This window comes from Nycticebus coucang, chromosome 21, assembly GCF_027406575.1.
Source record: "Nycticebus coucang isolate mNycCou1 chromosome 21, mNycCou1.pri, whole genome shotgun sequence".
Lineage (NCBI taxonomy): Eukaryota > Metazoa > Chordata > Mammalia > Primates > Lorisidae > Nycticebus > Nycticebus coucang.
The window spans coordinates 40,111,710-40,127,955 of NC_069800.1; the positions used below are offsets into that span (position 1 = coordinate 40,111,710).

Here is a 16,246-nt window from a genome sequence, read left to right on the forward strand (position 1 = left end):
TGGTGGGGGTGGTTCAAGCCAAAATTCAGCCCTAAATGTCAGAACCTTGGTCTGGACAACATCCCTCCATGATTTATAATCTCCATGCCCTTCCACTGCGAGGTGCTGACTCTGCACCAGGCCTCGGGCTGGGAGGTACATTTGTTTCCCCAAGTTGTAACCCTCCCATAGCCCCAGGAGGTCAGTGTCATGGGCTCCATGCTGTGAGGAAACTGAGGCTCAAAGAGGGAAGCAACAAATAAGTTCTAGAGATGGGTGGTGTAATATTGTGCCTGTGGTTAACAGTACTCAAGTGCACTTAAAAATGTGTGAAGAGGGTATATTTCATTTTAAGGGGTCTTACCCCAATACAAATTTTTAAAAATTTAAAAAAGGAGAAGGAGGGAAGGTCCTTGCCCAGAATCGCACAGCTGGCTATTGTCTGAGCCAGGTTGGGAACTCTGGCTGACTTCTCAGTCACTGGAAGGGCCCCACAGAAGATGGGTCGGTGCTTTCTGAGCAAAAGGCTACCAGGTTCATCTGTGGGAACCTGGGCCTTTGGGGTGCACACTTGTTCTCCAAGTAAGAACAGCACTGAAGCTGGACAGCCCCAAATGACCCTGGGCAGGTCACTGCCTTTCCTGAGCCTATTACAGACAGTGGTGACTATATCTAGTGTCTCACAAAAGGTTATTATTATTAGTCACTCTTAAATGCAGATGGGGAGATTAATCTCCAAGGCAAGGACAGCTTGCCCACAGCAGCTCCACTTAAGAGCACAGTTTTCTCGCCAAAGTCGGGGTGCCTAGCTCTCTGGGAACCTTCTGGAGTTTCCAAGTCCATTTGAGGACACTCTTCAGACTCAGCCCCCAACCTGACCGTTCTCCCAGGAAACAGATTCAGCATTACCATTTCCAAGTTCTGGAAAATAGACCTTGCGTAGGTCAGAGCCCTTGAAAAATAAAATCAACTCTGCCCTTTAAAAATGGATCCTTGATTGACAAAATGACATCAGTATAGGCTCCCAAATATCATCACAATCTGATAAGTTGAAAGAAAGGGGTGCCACCTACAGTTTCTGAGAAACAGATTGAGATGGCATTGGCAGTCTTAAAATGTTAGCAGAGCTTCCTTCCGCTAGTTTCCTGATGCCCCAAGACCCTCCCTGCTTAGGGAACATGCCATTCCCATGGCCGCAAAGAAGGATAATTTCAGCAGAAGCAGAAAAAAGTCTCTTGGGTTTCTGATGTTGTGCCATTTGGGAGTTGACAATACAAGGGACACATGAGGGTCCTTTGGGGGAGGATAGAACTGTTCTGAGTCCTGATTACTACAGTGGCTACATAAAACTGTGCCTGTGTTAACATTCACGCCTCTGTGCACAAAGAGGAAAAATTAATGTCACTGTATGTTCATTGGTTCAATTTTTAAAATTTGAATTTTTGAATTTTAAAACTCAAGGCCACAGAAGATGTTGAACTTAACACACATGTAATGAAGTCAAAGGAAGGCATCCCTCCCCCAAGACTAGAAAATTCCCCCTATAGGGTTGATGGAGCATGAGAGTTGGAGGAACACTGAAGAGCTTGTAATCAGGTAGGTCTGATTGTGTCCAGAGTGCTGGTCACTTCCCAGGCAAACCTGGTCATGAGGTGTGTGGGATTCAAGAACAGAGGGTGGTCTGGACGCAGGGGTCCATGCCTGTAATGCTAGTACTCTGGGAGGATGGCTTGAGCTCTGGAGTTTAAGACCAGCCTGAGCAAGAGGAAGACCCCATCTCTACTAAAAACATGAAAATTAGCCAGCTTTGGTGGTGCACACTTGTAGTCCCACCTACTTGGGAGGCTGAGGCCAGAGGATCACTTGAGCCCAGGAATTTGAGGCTGCTATGAACTATGATCACACCACCGCACTCTAACCTGGGAGACAGAATAAGACCATGTCTCAAACAAAACAGAAAACTCAGAAGGTGTGTGTGCCCACATTCCCTCCCAGAGCAGGAAGGGGAGAAGACCCCAGAGAAAGCGGATTAACAGAAGAGTCTAGGTCCAAGCACATGGGCTTGGGCAGCCCCCATATTCCTACCTGAGATCCACAGAATCAACAAAGCAAACTATTCTATGTGTCTAAGGAAGAGTTGAAAATAAGTGTTAAATCCGAACCAACCTTTCAGATGGTGGGGGTAAGGGTTACGGCATCTGGACACTGGGGGTGGGAGGTGATGGTATGGTATGTCTCTGTATTAACAGTCAAAAGCAGGGACAGGACAGACTCTTTAGCACAAATGAAGCCCCTGGAACAAAATAAAACCCCAGAAGAAATAGGGAAGTTTCTGTTACTAAAAAGTGGCCTTGGAAAAGGTAATTAAACTACAGTAGAACCTCCATAGTTGACTACCTCCTTAAGCTGACCTAATTTTCATGGACCAGACATGCACCACATGTTCATATCAATACAGGAGACCTAGGCTTGGCACCTGTAGCACAGTGGTTATGGCACCAGCCACATACACCAAGGCTGGAGGGTTCGAGCCTGACCCCAGCCAGCTAAACAACAATCACAACCGCAAAAAAACAAAAAAATAGCCACGTGTTGTGGTCCCAGGTACTTGGGAGGCTGAGGCAAGAGAATCACTTAAGCCCTAGAGTTTGAGGTTGCTGTGAGCTGTGATGCCATGGCACTCTACCGAGGACGACATAGTGAGACTCTGTCTCAAAAAAAAAAAGTGCAAAAGAGTTCATAGAATCCCTCATCAAGATTTGAAAAAAAAATTACAGGAGGCCTAGTTCCTTAAGTTGACCACTTTCATATGTTGACCAGTTTGTTACAGTCCCTTGGGTGGTCAACTTACAGAAGTTCTACTCCCTAGATAAATCAGAAAGAAAAATCTGTCTGTGGACACCTGAGTTTATGAACTGAGATTCATACCAGCTCCCCAAACATCATCTCCCCATAGCTCTGTGAAGAAGATATTATCTCCCCATGGGGAAACTGAGGTTCAGGGGCTGGGGTGACTTGCCCTGAGCCACAGGATTTGAACCAGGACTCTCTGAGCCCAAATCCACCCACTTTCTGCTGCAACACATTCAAAGCATCCTGATTTCAAACAAGAGGATGTGAGCTCTTCATTAACTGCCAACACAAGCTTGACTCCATTTCTTGCCTTACCTGCCTCAGTTTCCCCCAAAGGGGACACAACCCACAAGAGTTATATGAAGATAAAAAAACAATGGGACCGGGTGGCGCCTGTGGCTCAGTCAGTAGGGTGCCGGCCCCATATACTGAGGGTGGCAGGTTCAAACCCGGCCCCGGCCCCGGCCAAACTGCAACCAAAAAAATAGCCGGGCGTTGGAGCTGGGGGTGAAGTGATTCCCATGCCCACTCGCTGTGTGTCCCTGGGAAGTGGTTTCCCTTTCCGATCCTTAGTCCCCCTCATGTGACATGTGAATGACAACACCAAACATCCTGACCAAGATGAGGTTCAAAGATGAGCTTCTTCCTTCCCTTCTCACTTTGGCTTATTTAGATTTTGCAGGGCAAGAGCTGCTCTCACTGGTCCAAGACCTCAGCCCTACTGCACCTCAGTTTGTTTGTTTGTTTGTTTGTGAGAGCAAATGATGTATCTTTTATTTTTTTTGCACATCCCTAAGCCAATGTTTTAATAAACATATTTCAATGTCAAATAATTTATAGCTTGAGCAAGTATCATGCTGCATATTTCAAGGGGTCTTGCTATGTTTTAACACCAACAGTAAACATTTTTGATCACTTATCAAGTGCCAGGGATAGTTCTCCACACGTTATATTTACTATGCCATGATGGAGATAAATGCCTTGTAAGTCAGGCACGACAATTTTACATGCAGGGAAATTGATAGCTAGGAAAGGAAAGTACAAGTATCAGTGTCTCAATTTTTCTCTAACCCTGCACTCCAAATTCTACCACTCACTGTCATCCATTGAGCAATGGAAAGATGGAGATTCAGTCTATGGAGAAGAGTTTCCTGGATCATAGCACACCAGAAAAGAGAGTGGCTGAAGAGTATGGGGTGAGCTAACTAACATACGTGATCAGATTGTCCAGTCATATTCACACAAATCAGAAACCTGTCAGATTTTCCTAGTGATTTTAAGGATATAAATAATACACTCGAGTAAATGGGAAAGGTCTGGCACATTCTACATCCACCTTTCTGCCTTGGGCACATCCTTTGACCCAGATTTTATTAATGAAATATATGGGTAGCTTTTAGTTCATAAAATATCTCCATTTTATACCTCAGATGGTCGCCTATTTTATATAATGTTTTCAAGAAAGCTATACCACATAAATCCACATACCCCAGATTTCTTTCTCATATATAATCGTAATGAGGGACATCCTGCTAATAATTCCATAGATAGGGATTTTCCTCCTAGGAAATATCATTATTTTATTTAATCGACGTTCTGCCACTTCTAGAAGGTGATTAGACCTACAGACCTTCTTTCTTTAGCTGATAGTGTTTCTTTGATAATGACAAAAGTATTTTGGAGATGAAATCTATTCTGTCCTGCACCTCAGTTTTTCATCTGTTAAATGGACTCCAAAGGCCCAGGTGGTGGGGCCAAACACCTCATTACTTCACTCAGGGAAGGGTAGAAGGAGGGTAAGGCTGAGACCAGGATGCAACACAATCCCTCAAGCCTAGAAGCATAGAAAGACTCTTCCAGGGTATAAAAGTGGGAAGCACAGATGTGGAAAATCAAAATGGCATTTTTACATCTCAGCACAGTGACCAAGGGAAAGGATCAGAGAGTGTGTGTCTGTCTGCAGCCAGTGGCGCATCTCTGGACATGGCGCCTCACACTCTGAGCCTCAGTTTCCCCTTGTAAAATGAGAGCATGACGTGAGGATTTGTGAGATGCTGTGCGTGAAAAGCAGCACAGGCCTGGCATGCAGCAGGAGCTCAGCAAGTGTCAGCTACCAACCTTGTCTTCACTGTCACCTCATCCAAAGAGCTGTGCTGTAACTCGGTCCCATCCTCGCTGTGTCGTTGGGCACTTGTCCTCACTGGGTCCTGGTCTCCTCCTTTGCAAAGGAGGAGCAGAGGTCCCCCTCCTAGGGTTTGCCCTGTCATGTGACCCTAATGTGGGGGGGCCACCCTGCAATTGAGGATACACCGGACGTCAGGAAGTCCGATGCATTTTGACCCTTCTGACACTTTGGGAGAAAAAGAACTGAACCAGGAGAGGAAGGGAGCCATGAGATGAGACTGAGGTCCCTTCCTCGCTGCCTCTTCCAATCTTCCAAACATAGTCTTCCGAGTCACCTGGGAGCATTGGCCCCCAACCTCGGGTCAACTCATGAAATCATAAAGTCTTGAGTAATAGCCTATCTCAAGTTTTTCTCTGTTTAACTTGTCAACCAAATAGCTTAACTGTCCCACCTGCTAATATGATCAGCAATTATTTATTTTGGAGAGCCCTGAAAGACATCACCACATTGCAGAATCCTGAATGATCTAGAAACCCATCATCCAATCATACGTTTCCTGATTCCCAGACTATAAAAGGGGCTGCCTCCTCGGCAGAAGTGAGTAGGAGACAGAGGAGACCCAGACGGCCGCTGAAACCTCTGAGAAAGACCCAGGTGAGACCTGCCCATCCCACAGCCCCTCTGCTACCCTTGGTGGCAGGGGTGTTGGGCTTCTCGCTGTGTGGGAAGTCACCTACACTGACGGGCTGCACTTAGTATCACTTGCTGAGGACCTTGCAAAAGAAACAGGACTGGCCAATGTCGGGGGGTATGGCCATTCACTCTGCTTTCCTACAAGCCCAGTAACACCAATATAGAAATGTGCGCTGCTCGGACCCTAAATCAAAATCTCTAAGCAAGAGTTGTAACTAAAGGTTACCAATATGGATAACCACAAACCTCCCAAACTGCCCACCTAAAGTTGTACATTTTGATGCATTTTTCTAGGACTAGGGTCTTTAGCTTCATAGCATTCATAAAGTGTCTGTTACCCAAAAGAGATTCAGGGGCTCTGGTCTAAGTTACCCTAGGGAGGGCACAACTTGCTCTTTGAACCAAAAAAGACCTTTCAATTCCAGCCAGCCACCCCAAGGAGAGGGCTGTGGCTGAGTCCGGGATTACACCCAAAGCAGCCAGTTGTCTCCAAAGGAGAGATCCTAGCTCTCGCTTTGGACATTCAGGCCAAATAGACCCGTGAGAGGATTAGTGGTATCTGGGAGGCATCTGGTTCAAAAGGCAGCCAAACCACAGGATTCTACCCAGGGCAGATTGAGAGAGAGAAGAGGAAGGTGTAGAAAAGTTAGAATATATGTTTGTGTCGCAGGTAAGCTGCCTCCAGCTACAGGTCTCCATTGTTTGTTGTGTGACCTTGGGAAAGTCACTACTCCGCTCAGCTTCCCTGGTTCTCTGGGCGCAGTGAGAACTTCAGATGGCCCCAGGGTTTCCCCAACTCGGGTTTGCCTGAGATGACAGCTGTAGCCGTGCAAGCTGATGTTGTGTGACTTGCGAGGGTGTCCACAAACCATCATGGCCTGAACCCAGGCCAGAGGACTTAACAGGGATGGTGGCAAAGGATTCAGGTCATCAGGCATAAGCCCAGCCAGAGAGCAAATCTGGTGGTCACTTAGTTTAACAAGGGCCTCTGGTTCACACAGCTCTGGCTTCTAATCCTCTCTCCACTGCGGGCTTGTGACCCTGAGGGAAGTCACCTATACTCACGGGCTCTCCGTTGCCTCACCTGTGCAATGCAGGCGATAAGTTCCCGTGTCTTAGAGCTGAGATGAAGAGGAAATCGGCTCCCAAGTTCAAAGCAGTCAGCCTACTGCCTGGCATGCAGAAGTTGCTCAGCAGAGTTAGCTGTTACTAGTCACCCATCAGTATTCTGGGGAGTAGGAACCCACCTCCCAAGGGCCGAGGGCAGGTGGCAGATAAAGTCCCTTGTGACGTTGTACCATCCTGACCCATCATTCTGTCCACAGATACCAAGAGAGATGTTTCTAATTGGAGGCTTCCTTGTCTTCTGTGGGCTGTTGGCCCAGACTATGGGCCAGCTTGGAGCCCTGCCCTTGCCCCTGGACCAGGCCCTACCCTTGCCCCTGGACCAGGCCTTGCCCTTACCCGTGGACCAGGCCTTGCCCTTACCCCTGGACCAGGCTCTGCTTTCAAGTCCCACAAATCTCGCTGGAGGCTTAACAAGTGGTGAGTGAGTCTGTGGCAGCCTCTTCCAGGAGAGAGAGAGAGAGAGAGAGAGAGAGAATATCTGCATGTCTGTGTGTGCACCCAACTGTCCAATGCGGGGAGGGCAGGGATAAATAGGGAAGAGGGTCTGAGCTTCTGAATTGCCAGATCTGACCCCTAGAGACCTGACACCCATTTCCAGCCCTCAGCAGTGGCCTGCTCTCTGGGAATCTATTGGGCATTCTGGAAAAACTTCCACTCTTGGACATCCTGAAGGCTGGAGGAGACACTTCCAGTGGCCTGCTTGGGGGCCTGCTTGGAAAAGTGACTTCAGTGATCCCTGGCCTGAACAACATCATTGAGTGAGTTGCCATAAAATAGGGACTTGGTCCCCACCAGGGAAGCCCAGGGGAGGATCTGCGCACCCCAGGCAGCAGCTCTGAAGGCAGGAGGGCGGGAGAGCCCCGAGGTAGAGCCAGCACTCGGTCCTGAGACCCAGCTCCAGGCTGATGGGGGACCCCAGCCCTCCTACACAAGTAACTGCCCCAGTCCTGAGCACGTCCTAGGACCCCAGCATCATCTGCAATTCTCACTAGAGTTTACAAATGAGAAAACTGGGGCACAGGGAGATGCCTGTGCTCACACAGCCACGCCTGTGATAGGAGGACTCTAAATCAAACTCACCAAGTCCAAAACCAAGGCTTTCCCACTGAACTATGGTCACTTTGTTCTCCCCACCTGTGGAGTCCCTTAGAATAGACAGCCTTTAATGTAAGCAAGAGAGCCTGAGCTGCCCTCAGCTATATCATCTGTGTAACTAAGAGCAATGAGCTGTCCATGGAAAGATCTAGCATGGGGTTTCCCATGAGACACTAGAGAGCTCTCTGAGCAAGAAGCTATAATGGAAAGCTTGATGCCCACAAGCTGGCAAATCCTGAGTCCCTGCGAGGGCTGGAGCAAAGCCATTTCCAAGATTCCTACCCCCACAGGCACTCGCTCCTTGACTTAGAGACAGACAGGCACACTTCTTGAGCTTGATTTCCAAACGTACCATGTACCGGCTGGATGACCTGGGACAAGACAGTCTGTTTCTCTGTGATGGTTTCTCCATCTGTAAAATGGCTACTCTAGTACCCACAGGGAAAGACTATTGGGAAGACTGGAAAAGTGTACCTCCCTGGCTGGCTGAGAGAGGGGGCTTATCCCCACCCTTTCTGTGTTCTCCCCAACTTCCTGCTTCTCTGTCCCCATGACAACATCAGTGACTGACTGCCATTGAAGGCCAGGGCAGAATGAGCAATTCCTACCCACGAAACCCAGGGTTTTCTCCAGTTACCCATACATCATCCATCCATCCATTGACCAATCCATCCATCCATTCGTCCACCCTTCCTTCCATCTAACCACCTACTTTTCCATCTATCCAGCCATACACCCAACCACCCACCCTCCCATCAATCTACAAAGTCAACCAAAAGGTAGTGGCCACTTTCTTTGTAAGGCTCTGAGCTGGTATACAGGGTGAAAATATAATCCAGACACGGCTGTATCCTGGAGCACCCCAGACCAGAGGGGAGGAAAGGGTGATGTGTGTCGGATCTGGTCCAGGGCAGAGGCTAAGAGAGACTAGTGTGTGATTTGGAACCCATGTGTCTTTGGCTGTAATACACACCTCCTCTCTCCCCCATCCCAGGTGGGGAGCTCTACCTCTGGGACGAGTAAGGTTGGGTTAAAGATGGTTTCTGGGTTCAGGGCTAGAGAAGCTAATGTTTCTCCCTCAATGTTGCCCTCTGGACAGTATAAAGGTCACTGATCCCCACCTTCTGGAACTTGGCCTTGTGCAGAGCCCTGATGGCCATCGTCTCTATGTCACCATTCCTCTTGGCCTGAAACTCCAAGTGAAAACGTGAGTGGATCCCAAAGCAGGGGGAAGGATGGCTCACCAAGGGAAACCCTGGTGACCATGGGGCGCCAAAATGGGAGTGTTGCAGTCTGAGAGACCTGAGCCTGCAGCTCTTCTGCTGCTATGTTGAGCAACCTTGGGTCACATTGCTTCTCGGCCTTTTGGCTAAGATCAAGTGTAGCAACATTGGGTCACTTGGGAAACTCGTTTGACCTCTGTGAGCCTTGGTTTCTCCTACTGGAAAATGAGACAAGAATAACGGCAGGCTACTTCACTAAGGTGAAGCCGGCATCCCTGAAAAGGAGAGAAATCTCCTCTGCCCTGAAGTAGGGGAGAGCAAACACCAGTAGGGCCATTTCCTCTTCAGGCCCCTGGTCGGAAGTCTGTTGGAGCTGGCTGTGAAGCTAAACATCACTGCAGAACTCGTAGCTGTGAGAGATGAACATGGGAAGATCCACCTGGTCCTTGGTGACTGCACCCACTCTCCTGGCAGCCTGCAAATCTCCCTGCTTAATGGGTGAGGCCAGAGGGGTGGCTTTTCCTGCCCACAGATAGCAGGGTGTGATGATGGATGGATGGCTGGAAAGATGGGACAGTAGGAGAATGAATGAGTGAGAGGATGGAAGGTGGGGAGATGAGAGGGAGGGAGAACGTATGGATGAACCCAGGGACGAACAGATGGACTGATGAATGGCTAGCTGTATAGATAGATAAGTGGATGGGTAAATACTCACTTATCCCTTCTTAGGCCAAGATGACAAATTTTAGGGTAGATTTGGCAACAAGAAATCTGACTTTGGCTCGGCACCCATAGCACAGTGGTTATGGTACCAGCCACATACACCAACCAGGGCTGGCAGATTTGAACCCAGCCTGGGCTAGCTAAACAACAATGACAACTGTAACAAAAAATAGCCGGGCATTGTGGCAGGTGCCTGTGGTCCCAGCTACTTGGGAGGCTGAGGCAAGAGAATCGCTTGAGCCCAAGAGTTTGAGGTTGCTATGAGCTGTGACGCTACAGCACTCTACTGAGGGCGACATAATAAAACTCTGTCTCAAAAAAAGAAAAAGAAAAAGAAAAAGGAAATCTGACTTAAAGCCCCTCTTAGGACAGGGGAATGGGGAGAGATAAAGAGCATCCTGTGTGACCTTCAGAAGTGCTTCTCCAGTTTGGGTCTTGGCTTACTTACCTGCAATATGGAACTACACTGGAGTTATGGATAGAATCCACTGAGATCATAAGTGTCACGGGGTAAAATAGATATGAAGCCTAACGAGGTTGCTTATTTCAGTTCCCCACCACGTGCGCAGACTGCACCTTACCTATTATGCAGTGGCGGTCCCCATCTTGGCTGACGTTTACTGAACACATACATCATGCGTCACACGTGTCATCTTGTTGTAGCCTCATGACAACTACATACGAAGTTCTTCCATTTCTGGACTCTACAAGTCTTACTGACACTGCTGTGCCCCGAGCTGTGTGTTTGTTCTACACGTGCCTGTGTGTGCTGCTGCGTGGAGTGTATCTCCCTTTGCATAGGCCCTTGCTGTTTGCCTGCACACAGGTGTGGATGGACAAGCCCTGGTTTCAGTTACCGAGTGTTGGGGCTGTGGGATGCACAGTAGCCCATCTGAAGCTCCAAACCAGCCCCATGCCTCTGCATCACCCCATGACCTTTTTCTTTCAGACTTGGCTCCCTCCCCATTCAAGGCCTTGTCGACAGCGTCACAGGGGTCTTAAATAAAGTCCTTCCTGAGCTGGTGCAAGGCAAGGTAAGTGGGAAAAAGTGAGGGTCCCCTTATCCTGGGGTCTTGGAGCTTCTCAGGCTGAAAGAGAGCCCTGGAGGTCAGCAGGTCAGAGCCCCCAGTTTGATGAGTAAACTCCATCCATCAATCTATCCATCTGTCTGTGTTTCTTCTTTCCATCCTTCTAAACGTATCCTTTGGTTTCTGTTCTGCACCAGGCCCTGGGCCTCACCACCCTGGAGCTGAAATGAATCAGCCTTGCCCTGAGACATTCCCTGTCCAGCCATCTATGGCCATAGACAGTTCTCCAGCCTGTGCTTGGTGCCTCCTAGAAGCAGAGCATGCCACCCTATTTAGAATCAGAGATGGTGCTGTAGAATGGACTCTAGGCTTGATGTGTGATTTGGGGCACTACACCACACCCCTCATGCTTCCAGTTTCTCCTTCTGCCTAATGGGTGTGTGTGACCATTGATTAGAATCAAACACTGTCAGACACAGAAAAATCATAGAAAATCTCCCCCAGGAGACTCTATCCTGGGGCTGCTCCTGCTCCCAGGGTCTCGCACTTTATCTGACTCCCTTCTCTGCTCTGGCTCAGGTGTGCCCTCTGGTCAATGGGGTTCTCAGCCAGTTGGACGTCACCCTGGTGCATGACATTGCCAGTAAGTAATGATTTCCAAGCCCTCTCTTCCCCCGTTGAGGAGCAGTGATTTCCCCCAAGTTTTATCCCTGCACACCACAGGATAGCTATGACCCTCTGGTCTCACTCTCCCTTTTGGAGTTTCTTTTTTCCCCTGAACTATCCAGATAATTTTAAGGTAGATAACCCCCCACCCCCCTCAGCACTGACACTGAGAAAAGCTGGGCTGGTTGGTAGGAGGCCTTGCCCCCTCCAAGCCCTGCCTGGGAATGGCTGGGTCTCCAGAGCTCCCATTCCCTGGCCCCTCACCTCAGGGAACATGGGGTCTCCCTGGACTCCTTTATATCAAGATTATGATGCTAGTCTATTTTTTTTTATTTCCCAGACATGCTCATCCACGGACTAGAATTTGTCATCCAAGTCTAAGCCTTCTAGGAAGGGACCAGGCCTCTGCTGAGCTGGTGAGTGCTGCTCCCTGCTCCCCAGGGTGTGGGGACTAGTTCTCCTGGTAGAGGGCAGCAGGGGGCTTGGGACAATGACATCCAAAGAAAGAGACCAATATTCGCAGAGACACACACAGGGGTGCCCAGAGAAGTCCACAGAAAGGCTGACAGAGGTGGTGGAGAGATGCAGGTGGACCAGCACACAGCTACAAAGGGAAATAAACAAGGTCATGGATACACACACACAAAGGCCTGGACAAACACCTGGTCACTGACACAGAAGGAATGCTCTCACACCAGCACACTCACATGTGTGCCTGCAGATGCAGACTCATCACGCACGTGCACACATAAATACACAGACACTCACTCAAACATGTGCACAAGGAGCTCCCTGACCTATCCTTGTAGCTGATACCAGTGCCCCAGCCCAGGGTCCCAGCCTCCCCCCATCACCAGAGGGCAGGTTAGACAATACCAGTAAGAGTACAAGACCTCGAGTCTGCATGCTGATTGGGGTCTTCCCCCAGTAGAACTGTTCCATGATCCTCACTCATTCCCTCCTGCCCAGCTCCCCAGGGCTCACAGGAGGCCAGCCCTTGTGCTGGAAGATGACTTGGCTGCCTGCTCCCCGAGGAACCTGCTCCCCACCCTTCCCACCAGGCACAAGTAACATCTTATGTCCCTCACTTAATAAAATGGCTCTCCTTCTGCACTGGGGGCTTTGTCATTCTTCACTATCACTTGAGAGCTCCTAGGTTGGAAAGAGCCCTGGCCTGGGTGGTTGGGAACACAGATCAGAGTTTGGACGCTGCATTGTAAGCCCTAGTGGTCTTGAGCAGGGCAGGGAGATGTTCAGATGAATGCAGATGTTAGAATGCTTGCCCAGGGAGCCTTACACTGGGAAGGGAGGGATCACAGGGAGGTTGGGGGTAGATGTCATGCTCTAAGCACAGGTGATGACACAGAAGGTTGTCACAGCAGGAGTAGAGATGGCAGATTTGAGAGATGTTCAGTAGGTAGACCCAGAAGTATGGGGTGAGGGGGTGAGTGAGGCTCCCAGCTCTTCAGGTTGAGGAACCCAAGGGCATCGGGATTTGGGGAGGATGAGTTGATTTTAGCAAGATTATGCTTTTAGTTGTGGCCACTGTGTGTGGAAATGGCAGGGGCGACTGAATGAGATGTGCAGGAAGCTGATGGATACTTCAATCACCACCACCTCTCTCTCACTTACTCAGATCCAGTCATACTGATATCTTTTTGGTTCTCTAAGCAAAACAAGGACAAGAATGGCCAGGAGGAAGCACAGAAAGTGTGAACTGCCAAAGGGCTTGAGAAATGTAGGCAGAGAGAAAAGGTCACTAGAGGTATGAAGATCCTTGATGCCCTGGGTGAGACACGTGTATTTTGGATGAAGAACTTGATTTTAAGAACCAAGAAGAAGAGGGGCGAGGAGGAAATGGAGACAGCATACGCAGATAAGATCTATGAAAGATTAGGTACGAGAAAGAAGAAGAATGGGGCTACCCAAGCTGGGGGACATGGACTCTCAAATAAAAAATACATATGCTCTCATGTTGAGGTCCTCTGGCACTAGACCAACCTTTCATTCCATAGACGAGGACACAGAGGCCTTGAGGGAGCAGGAACGACTCACCCAAAGCCACAGAAAGACAAAAAGGCCAATCAAGGGCATCTCAGACTCTGCAAAGAAACCTTGTCCCCTGCTCTTTAGGAAACCCCTTTAACCTTGTGAGAATGAGCAGATTCAGGTTAGTGCTTCTAAAATCTTTCTGATTCAAAGGACAATAAATCAGGCATGTACCCATTCCCCAACCCCATTAAACATGTCATCCAGTCCAGACCCACCACCGTGTGCACCTGATGTTGCCTCCAATCAATGGGACATTGTAGGAGGACAATCTCTTAGTTTGGGACTGCAAGGCTTATTGCAAGAAATCAGTGTGTGTTTTCACGGAGAATTAGGGGAAGAAGCTTCTTCTACATTCACAAAAGGTCTTTGAGCTTGGGATGAGTAATTAAATCCCAGCAAGCTGCTGAATGAGCATTGGGAATGTCTACCTAGCCAGAGGACTTTCTAGGATCCAGGCCCTGGTTACCTGCAGGTCCTCTGTGGGCAGGCATTGGGTCAGCACTGAGAGTCTTCCTTGGCTGAGGCCCCTACAACCTGGGACCATCAGCTCTAGGCCCGTTGCCCTCTGGCCATGGTCCTCTGCCTCCTGCCCATCTGCTCCCCAACTCCTGATACTATTCCTCCCCGCAACTGCTCCCCTGGGCTTCTTCCTATATCGCACAGATGGGTGTTCTCCCAACTAACAATGTTACTTCCTAACTAGCTTATGTAAGATTTTCCCATGCAGAACATTCTTCCAGGTGACCAGGCTGGTCAAAACATGGTTATACCTTTTAGATGTGATATCTTCGCATTTTAAAAACACTCTGGAATAATGTTTGTGAAAATGGCAGAGTAATACTCTCCCACATAAAAAGCCATGAAAAAATATAAAAAATTATCAAAACTAACATTTTCAGAGCTCTGGAAATTAACCAAAGGCTTACAGCAATCTGGGGAGTATTTATTCAATGAAAATTGCATAATCTCAATAAGAATAGAAAGCTTTGTGTCATTTTAACTTACCTAGTTCCATGAGCCAATCTCCACCTCCATAGTAGACATGAAAACCAAAAGTCCACAATCTTGGTGATAAGCCAGCAGCCCCTGGAAGGGGCAGAAGGGAGTGAAAGCAACACCAAAGCCTCATTCCCAGAGAACTGTCATTTTTTTACCTGCCCCTTGGTTTCCCTGGAAAACTCACTCTCAAGGCTGTCTTTATTTTCCCTAACTCGGAGTTTACCTAGTATGAACAGGCTTTTCACCAAGGACACTTGTCAAAAATAATCAGAAGCAACTACTTAACATCACAGCTTCCTGAGGTAGAGGTACCATTTGGGACAAAGAATAAACTAACCAAAAAACTGACCTGGAAAATCTGGAATAAAATATCTTTGTGGGCTTTGAAAACCTCCAACCCACTTCTGGGATTTTAGAAGGCCATGTGCATACATGGAGCTCTGTTTATGCTCAGGCAAGGCCTGTAAAGGCCCTAAGCTCTCACTGGCTGACCTTAGACTCTGTGCAAGTTTGGAGCAAAGACTAAGGCAGAACTGCACTGAGCAAAAATTATGGGAGCCCATTGTTTTAAACTGAGCTCCTGTACTAGGCCCAACAGACCAGAAGAAACCAGAGTGGAGTACCTCTAGGTGCCACAAAATCAAATTGAACTTTAAAGCAGGCGAGTTTTCCAAAACAATAGGATATTCATGGCAACCAGTCAGAAGGGCTCAGTTTACCTAAGCTGGCATGATAAGGAAGTCCCTCTGCTTAACCCTATAAGGAAAGTAACCTTGAAATGATCAGTCTGCTTTTTGTTCCGTATTTCTGTTTCTTTCACCCTTTTCTGCCTATACATCCTACCTCTGCTGAGCTCATTGGAGCACCTTTTCTGTCTAGGTGCCGTGCTGCCCGATTCATGAATCACTAACTAAAGCAGTTATAAAGCAGTTAGACTATAGGACTATGTTTGAGGTCAGTCTCATACATGGGGAATTAGGTACCTGTGGATCTGAACCCACACTGAAGATGCCACTAACCCATCAGAACAATTTGTGGCCATTGGGCGCTCCATGAGATTGATAACAGGCCACATGTGGACTATTGGTGCCTGGGCAGAAAAGCTCCAAATACTCGGGTGAGAGATCCAGCAATGCTTTGAACCCCACCTGCTGCCACTGCTCATCTTCACCAGGGTGTTGCCCATCTAGGCTGTGATGGAACAAAAAGGGGAGAGGTTTGTTTCCCCACCTTCTGCCCAATTCCCATACTGTGGGGTTGGAGGCATTTCTGTCTATCACTTGGAGTGCCAGCTATCCAGTTATTACAACCCAGATTGTCTGCCCCAGTCCCAAGGCTGCTCCCTCTGTGGGCACCATTGCCCTTGCTGCTTGACTTTTAGCCTCAGTTGTTCAGTCTAGGAAGGGAGGTCAAGTACTGCACAAATGTGACTTGTCTAATAACATTGCCCTCCTGAAAGGAAGGATCAGATGTTCCTGGCACCATTACAGGGAACTTAACCTCCTTGTACTCCTTGGCCTCGTCCCCCAACCCCCTGTTCACCTCTGCCCCCAACAAGCTTAGTGTTTCCCAGAACTGGGCATCAAATTGCAACATAAGATTTGGAGGGCACAAACCAACCATTTCCAGATAAGATCAGTCACGTTCAGGGTGGTATGGCTATAGACCAAACCATTTCCAAA

The 16,246-nt window shown here is 48.4% G+C and overlaps 1 protein-coding gene across 1 annotated transcript; it reads left to right on the forward strand.

Annotated features, from left to right (window-relative positions):
• Positions 1-6,987: 6,987 nt before the first annotated feature.
• On the forward strand, positions 6,988-12,592 carry BPIFA1 (BPI fold containing family A member 1). The gene is made up of 8 exons (XM_053574299.1): positions 6,988-7,195; positions 7,377-7,536; positions 8,973-9,080; positions 9,445-9,594; positions 10,769-10,853; positions 11,427-11,490; positions 11,854-11,929; positions 12,483-12,592. Exons 1-7 carry the CDS (start codon positions 6,988-6,990, stop codon positions 11,892-11,894), a joined length of 816 nt encoding a protein of 271 aa, XP_053430274.1. The 3' UTR covers positions 11,895-11,929; positions 12,483-12,592.
• Positions 12,593-16,246: the final 3,654 nt, after the last annotated feature.

Excerpts from the sequence above, each read along its gene's own strand:
- BPIFA1 (XM_053574299.1), top strand. The coding sequence starts at position 6,988 with ATGTTTCTAATTGGAGGCTTCCTTGTCTTCTGTGGGCTGTTGGCCCAG. Across the intron at positions 9,595-10,768 it reads CAAATCTCCCTGCTTAATGG|ACTTGGCTCCCTCCCCATTC; the intron begins GTGAGGCCAGAG and ends TTTTTCTTTCAG. Across the intron at positions 10,854-11,426 it reads CTGAGCTGGTGCAAGGCAAG|GTGTGCCCTCTGGTCAATGG; the intron begins GTAAGTGGGAAA and ends GCTCTGGCTCAG.